The sequence below is a fragment of the Heloderma suspectum genome, chromosome 8, assembly GCF_057233095.1.
Source record: "Heloderma suspectum isolate Gila_16-S chromosome 8, 16-S_ref, whole genome shotgun sequence".
Lineage (NCBI taxonomy): Eukaryota > Metazoa > Chordata > Lepidosauria > Squamata > Helodermatidae > Heloderma > Heloderma suspectum.
Genome location: NC_139465.1, coordinates 16,163,833 through 16,181,812, shown reverse-complemented (window position 1 = coordinate 16,181,812; position 17,980 = coordinate 16,163,833). Strand labels below are relative to the sequence as shown.

At 43.5% G+C, this 17,980-nt stretch overlaps 1 protein-coding gene across 4 annotated transcripts in view; it reads right to left on the bottom strand.

Annotated features, from left to right (window-relative positions):
* ZNF423 (zinc finger protein 423) overlaps positions 1-17,980 on the bottom strand; it is a 399,310-nt gene that overhangs the window by 151,483 nt on the left and 229,847 nt on the right. For 2 of the 4 annotated variants that reach the window (XM_084812417.1, XM_084812418.1), the window contains one exon: positions 1,521-1,616. The exons of the other annotated variants lie outside the window; for them this stretch is intronic. In XM_084812417.1, the coding sequence (XP_084668543.1) occupies positions 1,521-1,616 (96 nt within the window). The remainder of the gene's footprint in view (positions 1-1,520; positions 1,617-17,980) is intronic. 4 annotated transcript variants of the gene reach the window in all.

Genomic DNA, 17,980 nt, shown 5'->3' with positions numbered 1-17,980 from the left:
ACTCATCCTCACAGGACCCCAATCCCTTGTCCTCAGAAAAAGAGGCTCCAGAATTAATGGTTCAGGGTCAGAGAGAGTATTCGGTCATGGAAAGGCATCATGAGGTTTCCAGCTCCCCAGGTCCAGAGGAGGTTGTACTGCCATCTTCAGGCTCTGGCCATGAGGATACTAGCATGCCACAACCACTCCCACATTGTTGCAGTCTGTGACTGCTAAAACACACCAGGCCCATTTAAGAGACAAAGCCTCAGTCAGCGTGGATATGCAGCCAACCAGCCTAAAGGAAGCCAACCTCTCATTTAAGGCTCAGTCTTGATCTGCTCCTTGTTGGAGCAACATTTGAGCTGGGGCACAAAGCCTGTCTGGCTTTGATTCCCAGCACCGTTTGGTGCTTTCCATAGTGCTGATCGGTTCCCGTCTAACCCCTGTGAAACCTGCCCTACTCATACCCCTGCTAAAGATCTGACCCATAGTAGAATTCTGCAACGCAAGCTACAGCAAAACCCAGAGATGTGAAACCCTTGCCACAACTGAGGCAGCACAGGGCATCAACAGGATCCACACCCTGAAACAGTACAGTCACAAGATTCTTGGTTGTTTATAGTGAAACACTGGAAATGTCTTCTTATTGGAGATTCCTTCCCTACAGTTCTCATCTACACCACCTTCCCCTTGACACAGTCTACAGTGCATGCATTTTTAAAAGAAGGGTGCTCCAAGAAAGAGAAATATGGCAAATCAGGAACTGGTAACAATGAACCTATCTGGCAGAAATTGGCTATATCTCTGATATTGTTTTAGTACTGGAGAACCCTCTTAAGTTACACTGCTCCTGAAGACTGAGGGTCCCTCCGGGAAAGGATAGCATATGGGATAGGGGGCTGCAACCAGAAGGGATGATCAACAAGAACTCTCCCCCCACTTGCACAAGCGCTCATGCAAGAACCCCTTACGATCCAAACTTTGGTGTGTGTTTGTTTGTGTATATCAAACTGAATGGCTTGGCAATGTCACATCTTTATAGTAGCCAAAGGAAGGATAAGTGGGTTTTGCAGGCACAACACATTCAACATGACAACTCTTCCTTAGAAAGTTTCCATCCCCACAAAAATAACAATTAACTTTATCTAACACCTTCTATTTGAACACATTTAAAACAACATACTCTACTTAAATATGAATGAATGCTACACAAATAAAATCTTCCTTAAATATAATTAGGAATATGCTTTGATCTTCAATCCTAATCATAAATACAGGCACTTCTACATATATAAAGAAAGCAATGACTATTTCAAGCAACTCTCTGATAGGACACAGATGAAGATAAAGCAGCTACAAGTTTCTAGAGCTTTAGAAATTTAAAGGGCATTTCTTTCTCTGAAATGCCCTTTACAGTTTTAGGAGCTCACTTAAAAGGCATTCTTCCCTAGAAAATGTGGCTATACTGGGGGGGGGTATAGGTGGGGGAAATGGTTTGAGGGCTCTTTTAAACATGAATACCGTACTGCATCTCCTACCTGTAATGGCATTTTTCATAATCCTCCTCTCCAGTAATCCAGGAGCTGGAAAAGAATGCAAGACCTCACCATTTGAGGCTGGGGCTTGGACTGCACCTACAGGAGACAGGAGGCAGAAAGACTCAACTCCTCCCCACAAGGCAAGGAGTCGTTCATGGGTGAATTCAAAACAAAACCAGTAAAGGCATGCGGAAGTGACTGGGTTAGGAGGAGGCCTATGAAAAACACCATTACTATTTCCCTTACCCTCCGTCCTCATCCAACTCAGGCATGGAAACAAAGCCCCCAAGCCCTCACCATGGGTGGGTGAGTGAACGTAACTGAGAAATGAAGCATGCAGTGTTGCCTCTTACCTTTGCATTCTAACTGTATTTTTTAAAGTTCCAGGCAACAATTTTTACAAGTGAATGGGGAGTAAAGAAACTATATGTGGACAGTTTCTCTCCATCATTTTCTGTTTAGAGCACATTTGTCTTTAGGACTGCTTAAACACCAAATATAATGAATCTTTTGTTCAACGTAGCACCAAACCATAGTAAAGGCATATGGTGCAACCCTCACAGACGGGTAGAAACTCGGAATTGAGGTTGAGAATCAACATGTTTGAATGTTCCTAGTTTCCCAGGCTCCTTGGAGTTTGAAATGATAATAGTTCTGGGAGGTGTTGTACCACATGGTTTTTCTAAGCATGAAGATCACCTCTGAGAGATTCAATAACTAGCAGTGCAAACTAGCACACATTTTCCTCAGCCAGGGGACTAAGGGCCACTGGGAGGATCTTTGGAAGAACATCATAGCAACAGGGAGACGAACCAGGCCCCTTCTATCGACCAGCGAAGGAAGCTTGCTTCATCCTTCACTTCCAGGAAGAACATCTATTTGAACTGAAACCAACCAGTAGCCAGAGAAGGAGCTGCTGCTCCATATGCATGCTTTTCTCTTCCCTCCCCTTTCCTTTTTCTTTTGAATCATGTCTGTTAGATTGTGGGCCAGCAGACAGGAACCGTCCTGTCTTTTTGTGACTGGGTTTGCATGACACGACAACCCATTGTGGATTGTTGTGTGAAAGAAGGCTTGGTCAGCTGTTGTGCCATCCCAACCTGGACTGCTTCCTGCAAGGTGGCTTATTTTTGGCCTACAAGCACCCTGACAACCCTTGGGGTTGTTCAACCAAGGATAGGTTGGCATGTCGTCCAAACCCAGCAGAGCCAACCCATTGTGGGTTGAGGCAATCGGACAGCGAGCTGCTTGGCAAGAGTGGAAAAAAACCCTGCCGCTCTTCCCAAGCGATCTCAACTGTGCTGCAGTGACAGCCCTTCCACTGATGCCCAAATGGAACTTTGGAGGAACTGTCACACATTCACTAAAAGAACGTGGGCCCCGACATTTGCACAAATGGGGCTGGAATGTGTTTTTTAATTATTATTTTTTCAGTCCAGGGCATTTGTGCAAATGTCATTATTATGATAATCCTTATCATCTGTTGGCTTTTCACAGTTGCGCAAGTGCACGTTTGGGGCTGTCAAAAATATAGAGAGACTTGCCTTGCCCATTGCCTTATATATTTCAAAGGGAATGAACTCCAGTATGAAACATGCAAGGTAATTGGCAAGAGGAGACTGCATATAGGCTGATTTGACAGCCATTGACAGTTGACAAGTCTGGAAAAGGGGACCAGATTGTCCCCTTAGCAAGGCGATCCCCAGGGTTTTAAGTGTTGAGCTGACACTCGGGGGTGCCCTATTTCCATTTCATACTTGCCCGAGTCTCCAGCAAGCCCTTTTAAAAGAAATCTAACCTCCCCACCTTTTCACAGCTCTCCCATTTGGAGCAGTTACTGCTGTGAAAAGTTGACTGGCGCATGTCTCCACTCTCGGCAGGATTTTTTTTAAAGTCTGTTGACAAGCAATTATTTATTTTTTCTAATAAAAAGTGTTGTTGTTGTTTATTCGGTCAGTCGCTTCCGACTCTTCATGACTTCATGGACCAGCCCACGTCAGAGCTTCCTGTCGGCCGTCACCACCCCTAGCTCCCCCAAGGTCAAGCCCATCACCTCCAGAATATCATCCATCCATCTTGCCCTGGGTCGGCCCCTCTTCCTTTTGCCTTCCACTTTCCCTAGCATCAGCATCTTCTCCAGTGTGTCCTGTCTTCTCATGATGTGGCCAAAGTACTTCAGTTTTGCCTTTAATATCATTCCCTCAAGTGAGCAGTCTGGCTTTATTTCCTGGAGGATGGACTGGTTTGATCTTCTTGCAGTCCAAGGCACTCTCAGAATTTTCCTCCAGCACCACAGTTCAAAAGCATCTATCTTCCTTCGCTCAGCCTTCCTTATGGTCCAGCTCTCGCAGCCATAGGTTACTATGAGGAATACCATTGCTTTCACTATGCGGACCTTTGTTAAACAAAAAGTGTAAGTTTCTTCTTTAACTTTCACTCTAATGCATTGCTCTGGACAGACGAAGAGCTTTTGGAAGTTTTCTTTTTTTAAAAAAAAAGTCAGATAGCATGGAAAATGAGACAAAAGGGACCCATTTTTTCTAAGCTCAAATGGAAGCCCATTAACAAGATTTACTTGCTTGCACCCATCCGAATTCACAATATTCTTTGTAGGACAGGTTACTACAGCATGGAGTACCATGGTCCTTTCAGTTCTCTTCTATAGCTGTTGTGTCCTGCTCACCACTTGACAAGGACTATGCCATTCAATGCTCCACGGCAAAGAAACATGACACAGCTTTTGCCCTGCCTGGTTAGACCCAAATGTGTCCACTCCCATTCAGAACTGTAGAAGATGTTCTCCAGCCCAAGATGCCTCAAACCCAGCAGCTAATGTTTTGTTCACCATGCAATGGTAGAAGGCCAAGCTCCTAGTATTTATATTTTATGAAGGCTAATCCAAAGCCTTCATAAAAGCCTGCCAGTAGTTGGACCTAGGGATGAACAAATCTCCCAGGTTCTCATTATTCCAATCTTAAGTTCAGTTCATACCAAACTGTGAGAATTTTTCCAATCTTAAATTCAGTTCATCCCAAACTTTGAGGATTTTTTAAAACTTTTGGATGAAAAACATACACATTTCTCCTAATACATGCATTTTTGTCCACAGTTTTGCATAATATACATATTTTGTGTGACCAATTTTCCTAATATAATGCATTTTTAATATTATTTTCATAATATTATTTATTTATTTCATTTATATCCCGCCATTTTTCCTCCTAAGGAACCCAAGGTGGTGTACACAATCCTGCTCCTCTCCATTTTATCCTCACAACAACAATAACCCTGTGAGGTAGGTTGGGCTGAGAGTTTGTGACTGACCCAAAGTCACCCGGTGAGTTTCCATGGCCTAGTGGGGACTACAACCCGGATCTCCCGACTCCCAGTCCAACACTCTAGCATGTGCATTTTTATTGGAAAAATCCATTGCAAAATTCAGGGTACTGCGAATTACAAAGAACAACTGAGTTTCAGTTTTCATATTGGTATAAAAGTCTAAGCTAGGTAAGTTTGTATTAAAATGAGAACCAAAGAAATTTCTCCCCCATCTGTAGTTTGACCTTAGAACCACAGGATTCTGTGGCAGCCCCTAGCAGAAATGGGGACTCTGGAGACAACATAACTGCCCCCCGGAGGCACAATCAGAGGCCACTTTCTTAGATGACACCAATAGGAAGGAGGCAAGCCCCACGTACACCTCAGACCCTGGTTCTGAGCAGTTCCATGAAAAGTCAGGACCATTAGGTCCTGGCTGGTCAGTGCTCCTTGAGGTAGCTCCTCACTTAGATTTGCAGCACTGCTCCAGTTCCATAATCTTGTTCCTTGCCCAGAGAACTCCGAGACAGCTTGTCACTTCCTAGCCTATTGCACAGGCCTATCCTCACCATGCCCAAGATGGGATCTGAGGCCTGAGCACTTGTCTAGGCATCAGGTGTAACCATGAAGTTTCTGGTCCAAGACCTGGACTCCCAGATATGTTCCTCCACTAGACCCTTTGATCTCCTCTTCTCCCCCTGAATCTTTAGGTCCTGCGATGTTACACCAAATGGGTTGTCTCCAATGTTAAGAGTAGATCCGATGAAATGAATGGGATTTAATTTAGACTAACATTGGATATAACCCACTGGATACGACCCAATGTGCTCCATCTCCAGAAACTGGTGTCTATAGATTTGAAACAACTACCAGACTGTATTTCCATGTGAAGGGTAAATGTAGCACATTTAAGAAGTGATCACTTCCTTTCTAGATATTTTAAAATGACTCAAAATGGTAAATTGGAAGGCAAATCTCAAAAACTTAACAATAGATTCAAAAGCAGGCTCCATGCTTCAGGTCTTTATCAAATGCTCAGCGGAAGGGGCTGGGGGGTAGGAGACTTAAAAGTACAATTGACTAAGGAGGAAAGTTCCTTGAATGACCAGGAGCACTAATCCTCATTGCCTACAAATGGAGAGTAGCATCCTAGTTTGGCAGCAATAGAATAAAATCTGCAATAAAGACCGTCTCTAACGGGCAGCCTTGTTGCTTAAAGGACCAGTTTAAAGTCTCCCTGAGGTTTGCAGTTCAATTTCTGTTGACCTTTAATTAAAGACGATACACCAAATTGACACCAAGAGAATTAAAACTACAATATAAATTCGGCCCCGTAACTAGCATCCAAATAATTTTTGTCAGCCGCTGGGTGCTCAGCTAGGTTGTAGGTTGAAAATCTTCCTGCTTGAATATAATGGTTTGAATGTAAAGGTTGTAACAATGATATACATACATACATACATACATACATACATCTTTATTCCTGACCCTTAAGAGATGTCCAGTAAAAACGCTTGGCTACTGAACCACTGAAGGCTGGGCATAGCAGAAGGAAGAGCAGATGGAGATGATCATCTCCAGCTACCAAGAATGGGTCTCCTATTTGTTCAGACCAGTGAGCAAGTGTGACCCGGAGGCTTTTGGCAGGGCCCCCGCTCAACTCTCTCCAGTTCCCTCTTGGCCAGAGCTGGGTGCTAGTGCACAGGAGGACTCCCAACCTGACATCCCACCCACCGGTTGTCAGTTCAAGACCAACTAAAGACAAAGACATGCCAGCTTCAATAGACCACATTTCATATGACAGTGACATTGTTAATGTCTGTATCTGATCCACATTGACTCTATGAACTGGTAATGCTCAGTGATTCTGTTCTGGTTTGGCAGAAACTGAAACCATCCCAGGACCATGCTTTTTTTCAGAATGCAGGTTGGGCGAGTCTAGCAACTGAATGGCCCCCCATGTTAAAAACTCCCCAGCCTTGGAAAGCTAGCATATCAAAAAGAGAAGGCGTCTAGCCTATTCTTCTCCTTGTTGTACTGGTTTATGTAACATAGAGTTCTATATTGTTAAATGGGTTAGTCCCAAGAAGGTTCTACCATGTGATTTTTCTCAACGAACAGTTTCATTTAGTTTATTACATTTATCACACAACCCTTCACACAACCAAAAGCTGTCCTGACGTGATTTGCCAGCTGATAATAAAAACAACAACAACGAAGAGACTGACCATCTCATAAGCAGAATGTCACAGTAAAGAGTCAGCTGTTTTCTCTGTGTCCTTCCCAGAACAGAAAGAATTGCTGGAAAATATTGAAGGAGGAGCTGGAAGCCATTTTGTCACCTGTAGGTTCCATGGCAAATCCCACATGATGGAAAATTTACCTCCTTTCCCAGCTGGAAATTTGTGGGGAATATGCAGAAATACATGATCATATTCACACAATTTTGCATTGATGAAGAAAATAACTGATAGCATCCCTAAAGGCTCTCACACAAACAAAGAGCCCAAAATTTTCAAAGTAAGCAAACCGCGAAGCTAAAAAAAAAATAGGTTAACACACACATCACTGATTAAGCACAGCAAACTTTAAGGGGAAGTGTCATTTTTGCCATACTAGTTAACAGATGTTGAAACACACCAAATTGGCTGAGAAGCCTCCTAACGTTAACTTCAATCTTGTCACGCTGAAGGCTCACAGAAAAGGTGTTTTATCAACCACTTCCTCGCTTTATGTGCAAATATGAAACCACTAGGAAAATGTTTAAACAGGTGTAATCACAACTGCCTATGAAGATTGGGTTGGAAAGCTGAAAGGAATCTTAACACGGTTAGGAAGGAGTGAAAGCAACACAAAGCTGCGATCGCAGCCGATTATGAATGTATCACGCAAAAGGAGAATGTTGTCATAGTAGCTATAAAAATGTCAGTGAAACTGAGCAACCATTACCCAAGTAGTAAAGGAAAGAAAAAATAGAATGCAAAAAGGAAAATGTGACTGAATATATTAAGGGAAATGATGTTTCACTCTGAGGGTAGATAAAGAAGCAAAGCAAAACAATATTTGCTCAAAATTCCTCTGAACAAATATGCATAGATAACAACTGGAAAAGAATACACACGCTATATCTGGGTGGTGCAGTTCATATTTGATGAAATAAACATTGTCTGAGAGTGGAACAAAGACAAGATATGTACAATATGAGCTCCTAGGCCCTAGGTCAGATCAGAATGTGCAAGGCCATGCACAGAAACTGCTCTGCCCTGCACATAAAGGTATCCCCTTCATTTCAATGGTGAAGGTAGCTCTATGCATGTATTTCTTTGCACATACCTCTTTCATTGAAAATAATGGTGGGGAGCGGGGGTGGACATACCAGCAATAAGAGCTGAATGGTCTCATCCCTATTTGCCATTTGACTTTGGACTGAGTAGATTTATGTCTGTAAAGTAGAAAGTTTGACCACCAAATCCTGCTTGCTTTGACCCTGAAAGCCCTACATGGCTTGGAACCAGGATCTCTCAGGAACAGCCTCCTCCCATATAAATCTGCTAGAGAAATCACTTCTATTTCCAAGGCCCTTTTCTTTGTCCACCCACCATCACCACCACCGGCAGATGAGAGCCAGGTGGACACAAAAGACGGAGCCTCTGGGGGGTGGAGCATCCTTCCAAGAGAGGTGCACAAGACCCCTTTGTTTCCTGCTTTTCAGATGGGCCTTGAAAAGAGCTCTGTTTTGTGTTTGGGGAGCAGGGCCAGCCAAATATATTTTGCAGCCTGAGGCAAAGAACAAAATGGCACCCTCTCTCATTTCATAGACTGTATCTACAACACTGGTGATGCAACAGCATCCTCCACTGAACCCGACAGCAGCAAACTAGCTTAGAGAGCATAGGGCAGGCTGTGAGGCACACAGCTCTCTTCTTCAACACCTTGCTGCCACCTCCCAGCATCTGCCACCTGAGGTGAGTGCTTCACCCTTCCTAACGGTAGGGCCAGCCCTGTTGAGGTGAGAACTACAGCCCAGTGGCAGAACACCGGCTTTGCATGCAGGAGCTCCAAGATTCCATCCCTGGCAAGACCCATTAACAGGACTGGGTCGCAGGTGATGAGAAAGACTGTCTGCCAGAGAACCTGGACAGGTGTTGCCAGTCAGAGCAGACAATACTGAGCTAGAGGGAGGAATAGTCTGACCTGGCATAAGGCAGCCTCCTAAGTTCCTTATCCTACGGTTGTTTTTCAAATCTATTTGGTAGCTTTGTTATTCTTTTCACTTATTCAGGCTGTTCCTTTTAATATTTAATATTTCTGTCATTTTGAGCCACCTTGACTTTATTTTAGATAGAAAGGTGGGATATCAATTGTAGAAATGAAGTAATGAGCACCTGCACGCAGAGTCATATACCAGCAAATGTTAACTCCATCAAGTACAGGGGAAAGGGTTAACCCACCAGTGTGGTCCTTCTCAGACATCCTCCCCCCTGCCCCCACCCCCAAGAGCTGCTATTAAAGTTTAAAGGAGGAGATCCAATCACAGATCCCCCAATGTCACATCCAGTTCGGCTCTCAGCCTTCAACAAAGTGATCTTGCTAAGTATCTTCGGACAGAGACAAACAGAAATCATTCCCTTGTTTCTTCAGCTATAGAATTCTCCATCCTAAAAGGCATTTGGGCTACATTATAACGGTTTTTGATGGTGTTGCAAGGCCTTATAAAATATCTATTTAGTTGCAAGCCAATGTGTTTTAATTGCTATCACAAACAATTACTATGCCTGGCTGTTCAAGAAATATATAGATTTTAAAATGGGAAACTTGATTTAACTCAAGTTATTCGACTGGACTTCTCCCTCGAAGATTTAATTTTATTTTTTAAAAACCTTTTTTATTGTAGTTAAAAATAAGCAATTAAAGCCACTTCATTGTATTATTGTATTAAACCACCTCAGTTTAAAAATCATTCCACCCTGATCCACTACTAAAGTTTATGGCCAGAACCCAAAGTGCTATGTTAAACCTCAAAGACTTGAGCATATCCAGTGGTTTTATTTATTTAATTAATTTCTATACTGCCCAATAGCCGAAGCACTCTGTATTACTGACATTTTTTCCCCCATGACCAAACCATCATCACAATCGGTATAGTGCTTTCAAGTTTCACTTGAAAAGTCTTAAGTCACTTCACATACATTATCTACTTGTAATCCTTACAACAACCCCGTAGGTAAAGTCAGTATTATTGTCCCCCATATTGTGTATGGGGAGATTGACGCAGAGAGAGAGTGGTTTGCCTAAGGTCATCTAGTGAGTTCACTGCCAAAGGCAAGATCTGAGGATTCCCCTTAGCTTCAAAGATTTGTCATGCCACACAGGAAGCTTTGACAAACATGTTTGACAAACATGGCGCCAACGGATTTGGATCCCAGCCAAGATATTCAACCCCTTCATGGATCACTGCCTTGTTGTGGCGAAGGGGCTTGCGTAACTCAGTGAAGCCATAAGCTATGCCGTGCAGGGCCACCCAAGATGGACAGGTCATGGCAGAGAGTTCTGACAAAATGTGGTCCACTGGAGAAGGAAATGGCAACCCACTCCAGTATTCTTGCCAAGAAAACCCCATGGAACGTATCACAAGGCTAAAAGATATGACGCTGGAAGATGAGCCCCTCAGGTCGGAAGGTGTCCAATATGCTACTGGGGAAGAGCAGAGGGTATTTCCAAGTAGCGCCAGAAAGAGTGAAGTGGCTGGGCCAAACCCGAAAGGACACTCAGCTGTGGATGTGTCTGGCGGTGAAAAGAAAATCCGATGCTGTAAAGAACGATATTGTTTAGGAACCTGGAATGTCAGATCAATGAATCAAGGTAAGCTGGAGGTGGTCAAACATGAGATGGCAAGATTGAACATCGACATCTTGGGAATCAGCGAACTAAAATGGACAGGCATGGGCGAATTTAATTCAGGTGACCATCATATCTACTATTGTGGGCAAGAATCCCTTAGAAGAAATGGAGTAGCACTCATAGTCAACAAAAGGGTGGGAAAAGCAGTACTGGGGTACAATCTTAAAAATGAAAGAATGATCTCAGTACGAATCCAAGGCAAACCATTCAACATCACAGTAATTCAAGTCTATGCCCCAACCACTGAGGCCGAAGAAGCTGAGGTTGATCGGTTCTATGAAGACCTACAACACCTTCTAGAACTAACACCAAAAAAAGATGTCCTCTTCATCATAGGGGATTGGAATGCTAAAGTAGGAAGTCAAGAAATCACCGGGATAACAGGCAGGCATGGCCTTGGTGTACAAAATGAAGCAGGACAAAAGCTAATAGAGTTTTGCCAAGAGAACATGCTGATCATAGCAAACACTCTTTTCCAACAGCACAAGAGGCGACTCTACACATGGACGTCACCAGATGGTCAATATCGAAATCAGATTATGTCCTTTGCAGCCAAAGATGGAGAAGCTCCATACAGTCAGTAAAAACAAGACCTGGAGCTGACTGTGGCTCAGATCATGAGCTGCTTCTTGCAAAATTTCGGCTTAAATTGAAGAAAGTCGGGAAAACCACTAAACCGTTCAGGTATGACCTAAATCATATCCCTGATGAATATACAGTGGAGGTGAGGAATAGATTTCAGGGATTAGACCTGATAGACAGAGTGCCTGAGGAACTATGGACGGAGGTCCGTAACATTGTTCAGGAGGCAGCAACGAAATCCATCCCAAAGAAAAAGAAATGCAAGAAAGCCAAGTGGCTGTCTGATGAGGCTTTACAAGTAGCTCACGAAAGAAGGGAAGCGAAAAGCAAGGGAGAAAGGGGAAGATATACCCAACTGAATGCAGAGTTCCAGAGAATAGCAAGGAGAGACAAGAAGGCCTTCTTAAATGAACAATGCAAAGAAATCGAGGAAAACAACAGAATGGGAAAGACTAGAGATCTCTTCAAGAAAATCGGAGATCTCAAGGGAACGTTTTGTGCAAAGACGGGCATGATAAAGGACAAAGAAGGCAGGGACCTAACAGAAGCAGATGAGATTAAGAAGAGGTGGCAAGAATACACAGAAGAATTATACAGGAAAGATCTGAATGTCCCTGACAGCCATGGCAGTGCGGTCACTGAACTTGAGCCGGACATCCTAGAGAGTGAAGTCAAGTGGGCCTTAGGAAGCATTACTAACAACAAAGCTAGCGGAGATGACAGTATTCCAGCCGAGCTATTTAAAATCCTAAAAGATGATGCTGTTAAAGTGCTGCATTCAATATGCCAACAAATCTGGAACACTCAACAGTGGCCACAAGACTGGAAAAGGTCAGTTTACATTCCAATTCCAAAGAAGGGCAACGCCAAAGAGTGTTCAAACTACCGCACAATTGCGCTCATTTCACATGCCAGCAAGGTGATGCTCAAAATCCTACAAGCTAGGCTTCAGCAGTATGTGAACCGAGAACTACCGGAAGTACAAGCTGGGTTTAGAAGAGGCAGAGGAACTAGAGATCAAATCGCCAACATTCGCTGCATCATGGAGAAAGCAAGAGAATTCCAGAAAAACGTCTATTTCTGCTTCATTGACTACGCTAAAGCCTTTGATTGTGTGGATCACAACAAACTGTGGCAAATTCTGAAAGTGATGGGAGTACCAGACCACCTTACCTGTCTCCTGAGAAACCTGTACGAGGGTCAAGAAGCAACAGTAAGAACCAGACATGGAACAACCGATTGGTTCAAAATTGGGAAAGGAGTACGACAAGGCTGCATATTGTCACCCTGCTTATTTAACTTATATGCAGAGTACATCATGAGAAATGTCGGATTGGATGAATCAGAGGTCGGAATTAAGATTGCTGGGAGAATTATCAACAACCTCCGATATGCAGACGATACCACCCTAATGGCAGAAAGCGAAGAGGATCTCAAGAGCCTCTTGTTGAGGGTGAAAGAGGAGAGTGCAAAAGCTGGTTTGAAACTCAACATTAAAAAAACTAAGATCATGGCATCTGGTCCTATCACTTCCTGGCATATAGAAGGGGAAGAAATGGAAGCAGTGACAGATTTTACTTTCTTGGGCTCCAAGATCACCGCAGACGGTGACTGTAGCCATGAAATTAAAAGACGCTTGCTCCTTGGGAGGAAAGCTATGGCAAACCTAGACAGCATAGTAAGAAGCAGAGACATCACCTTGCCGACAAAGGTCCGTCTAATCAAAGCTATGGTTTTCCCAGTAGTAATGTATGGCTGTGAGAGGTGGACTATAAGGAAGGCTGAGCGCTGAAGAATTGATGCTTTCAAACTGTGGTGCTGGAGAAGACTCTTACGAGTCCCCTGGACTGCAAGGAGGTCAAATCAGTCCATCCTAAAGGAAATCAACCCTGACTGCTCATTGGAAGGACAGATAATGAAGCTGAAGCTCCAATATTTTGGCCACCTAATGCGAAGAGAAAACTCCCTGGAAAAGACCCTGATGCTGGGAAAGACTGAAGGCAAAAGGAGAAGGGGACGGCAGAGGATGAGATGGCTAGATAGCATCACGGATGCAATGAATATGAACTTGAGCACGCTCCGGGAGAGAGCGCAGGACAGGAAGGCCTGGCGTGCTATGGTCCATGGGGTCACGAAGAGTCGGACACGACTGAACGACTGAACAACAACAAGATATTCAAACGCACAGGGTAGGCAACCTGGTGCCCTCCAGATGTTTCGTTAGACTACAACTCCCTTTACCACAACTAGCATGGCCAATCCCATAAGGGATTATGGGAGTTGTAGTCCAAAACATCTGGAGGGCACCAGGTTGCCTATTCCTTGATTAACATCTAATATATACCCAATGTGACAAGGCCTTCAAAACTGTACATTTCAAAAGAGCAACTATTTGCAATATGCATTAAAAAAAAAAAAGTGGAGATTTAGAGTCTTTAATGTATCTATAATTTATTCAGACACTCAACTGTGGAGTCCAGAAATATGTTCATGCTGATCGTTTGCCTGTAATACTTAAAAAACAATCTGTCACCCTTTTTTATATTTTTATCCGCCTTAATGCCTGAATCCTATTACTAAGTTATTATTGCTTTTCAGTATCAGCCTCAACTGCTACCAGATACAATAACTAGACTAGCAAGTTCTTTGGAGGAATTTTATCTCAGCCACTGATGCAATCAGTGAATATCTCTGTGCAAATGACCATACGTTACCAAACTACATCTTTTAAAACCACAAAAACCTGAAGTAACTGAACACTGGGAGACTATTTAATGAACAGTCAAGAAAATAAAGGACAACATTTTATGACTTCCATTCTTCAATATTCACCAGCCCATATTGACAGCAACTATCCCAATTCCGAGATCCTGCAACTTTGCGGAAGGAAATCCACTATAGGAAATAGGATGGATCATGCAGACAGTCACTCATTTGCTAATAATTACACATGCTGATGTTTCGCTCTATGCATATGTTTTGAGACGCTGTAATTGTACATGGAGCAAAAAACACATGTGACTGATAGTCATGTGTAACTACCATGGAATGCATCTTTCCTACACAGAAGTGACAAAGCTTTTGTAAGGAGGCATTCCTAAGAGTCATTCACTACCTTCGGCTCTGAAGAGCTTTAGCAATAAGGATAAAATACCCCCACCTCCATCCCATGGTCCAAAACTCCTGCAAACATCTAAATCAATGGACGATTGTCTCCTATAAGTTCATGACCTTGCATTCTTCCTCGATCCTTCCTGCCTTCCTGGAGACTCAAAAATGGAGTCTGAAAAGAAGCCAAGTAGATTCTGCAGTGCAGAGACAGGGTAGGATGCACGCAAAGGGCCGTTCACTATCTTGGTGGAAGATTCATAAGATTTAAGAAATCTTCATTTAACTGGCACTCCATGTATGTGTCGCTGAAGACAACTAGCAAATAATGCATTTGATCAGAAATAATACATGAATGTATTAATGCATATGATATGTCGATTCACATTTGCAAGGCAATCAGAAACTGAAATCAGTAGGACTTACTTCCCGGTAAATGTGTTTAGGATTGGAATGTTAGCCCCGTTAAGGAGATGGTAAACAACTGTCTTTAATCCACATATTTCAGTTTAATTGGACTGTACCTTTTAAAAATCTTGGTATCTTAACTAACTGACATTAAAAGCATAGTTAACGAACAAAGATTCAAAGAAAGGTTTAATTTAGGTGAAATTCATTTACTTAACCACTGTCATAATTCAGTAGTGGCTTCGTCAAATCAAATGAAGCATATGCAACATGACAGCTAATCTGTGTGCATTGTTATTGTCACAAGACAACTCCAGGGATTAAAAATCTTTGTTGACTTTCCTGAAATTGCACAATCTTTACTATGTTCCAACTCAATGTAGTGAAAGCCAACAGGAATACTACCAGATGGTCAAACCATTTATACCAAAATATTCAGCACAATTCGTTTGGCAGAAGTCACTTAAGGACTGAATACAAGTCCAAGTGAATATGAAAGATCAACATCATTCCCTCTGTGTTCTATATTCAGGTGCAAATGTAGTTGTTTATAGCGCCAAAACAGCACCACCCACACATAAGAGAGAGATAATAGCAGACTCAGGAAAACCCCGAAGTCTGTGAAGTACAAACAACATTTAGAAAAAACAATCCCTATGCTGTTAGTGGTGTTGGGGGGTGGGGGGAGAAGAGCTAAAACAGCCCAATGAGTACTGAGCACGCTATGTGGCCACAAAATGCTGATTGACTCTTTGGGGAAATGGAACTCAGTTTTGTAGAGGAGGCTCCACAGAGCAACAATCTATTGCAGGTTCCACTTCTCAGTTACTATTAGCTATGACAGAAGAATAGAGGCAGGATATGTCTGAATACCGGAGACAAGCTGCCTTCATGCTCTTCTTGTAGGAAAATAATTCAAGGAGGAAGACCTCCTGAGCTTCTTTATGCACCTAAACATGGACGATGGGCCTAGTTCCCCCATCAACAGCCAAAGCTTGCATTCCATTGCTCTGTTGCTCTATGTCCCATTGGCATAGGAGAGACGATGCAACATTAAGAGCCTTCTCTGATCCCACTTGCAGCATGGCTGTCTTCTACACCCCCTGCAGGGTCAGCTACTGAGCATTCCCATCCTTCTAGGCATCTCATAGAAAGTGCACATCAGAGACAGTGGAAGGTGGGGGAGGACTAAGCGGGGAGAACATACTTTAAACATTGCCAGGTCAGCACAGGAGGAGGCAAGCAGTACAGAGGCAGCCAGAACTGCGGAAAGATTTTTGATATACTCCTGGGTAGACTCCCCAAAGCCTCAAAATGTTTCATCAAGAGAGAAGGGGATCCCTTCTTTTTCTTTTTTTACAAATTATAAATTATTTCAAAGCAGCCCCCAATCAGGCAAGTGGTTTCAGAAGGAGTTCTGATCCTTAGACAGTTTTAAAAAGGAAAGCGGTGGTTTGTGGGGGGGGGGATAAGCTCCTTAACTCTGAATAGCCTTGGTTGGAAATGTTTTCCCAACAGCCCCCAGACCGCTCGCAACTAAGAAGGGGGTCTGTTCATTCGTTTGGAATTTTCCCAGAGGCCCTGGTATGAAAACAAAGCAACATGTTTCCCATACACCTCCTCGAGGGATGCAGCCAGTCTGTTCAGCCTCTGGGGAATGACATACAGGACCCAATATGCCACAGTGTTTGTATGCAAATGTGTGTGTATATATTATAGATACACATAGCAAAAAAAAACCAAAAAAAACCCAGAAGGGTAATTTTTCAAAGGGACATGCGTACACAGTACTGAACATTTCCCGGCATGCTTATTTTGACAAATGTAGCCATATGACTAGGAAGCTGCAAGGTGGATGCATTTCTGTAGGGAGGCACCACATCAAGGCTCCCCAAACACTCAATTCGTATTTGGCTGAAGAGCTGCTCATTCACTAGGAAGCAGAACCTCCGTAAGAACAAAGAAAGCTGCCTTATGCCTGGCAGATTTTCTGTCCATCTAGGGCAGTTCCGCCTACCCCAGCCTTCCCCAATCTGGCACCCTTTCATGTTTTGGACCACCACTCCTGCAATCACTGGCAACTGGAGTCCAACAGGATGGGGAAGGCTAGTCTACTCTTACTGCAAGCAGTTTACTCAGCAGAGGTTTTCCCTGTGGCTCAATCCTTTTAACTGGAGATGCAATAAGTTTTGAACCTGGAGCCTTCTGTGTGCAAAGCATGTGTGTTCTTCTGTTGAGCTATGGTCCCTCCAAAGCAGGCTCCAGACTATTTCAGTCCTTAAAGAAATGGGATCCTCAACTTTTTGACACTATAAATGCAGCAGGGTTTATTCTTCAGCATCCAGGCAGACCCTGTGTGGCACTTTAAACATCTTAATTTGTGCATTTGTGAAGGAAAGGGGCTCCAAGTTCAACAGGAATTGTGGGGTGGTAGACAGGCAGAGGTCAGAATCCAGTGATGTCAGGTGGATGGGTGCGAAGGAGACCAGCGGCAGAACTGGCAAGACTGAAGAAGACTTGAGATGCTTGTGGGGCCAAGCAGGAAGAGCAAGAAGAGGTAAGAGCAAGTAGGAGACGCAAGATCCATGCACTCCATGACTGTAAGTGGCTTACTGCAGACAAGTGCTTTATTCAGGTGTTCTTCTGAGTACTATTGACACACGAGGGGGAGCGCAAGGATGAGCATGCTAGCTACACCCTCTTCCATCACCATCCTTGTCACCTTCCATGAGGATAACATCTGCAGTGAGAAGCCTTCTCTACTCATGTAGGCTCCCTGCCCAACTTTGAACCCTGGAAAAGCAGAGTCCTAAATTGCACAGGGAGCACCTGAGAATACAAAAGGCTCCCCTTGGCAGACGTTCACTTCCAAGTTGTGGTGGCTGATATGGACAGCGACAGAAGAGGGCAGAGCTAGTGTACTCATCCTCACACTCCCCACTCTTGTATAAGTTGTACTAAGAAGAACACCTGAATAGGGGTCAGGGAAGTGCAGGGACCAAACATGATGTGGATGGCAGAGCAGGGAGAAGACCTATTAAAATTGGCGTGGTGTAGTGGTTAGAATGTTGGACTGGGAGGTTCTAGTCCCTACTTGGCCATGAAGTTCACTGGGCAACTTTGGGCCAGTCACTAATTCTCAG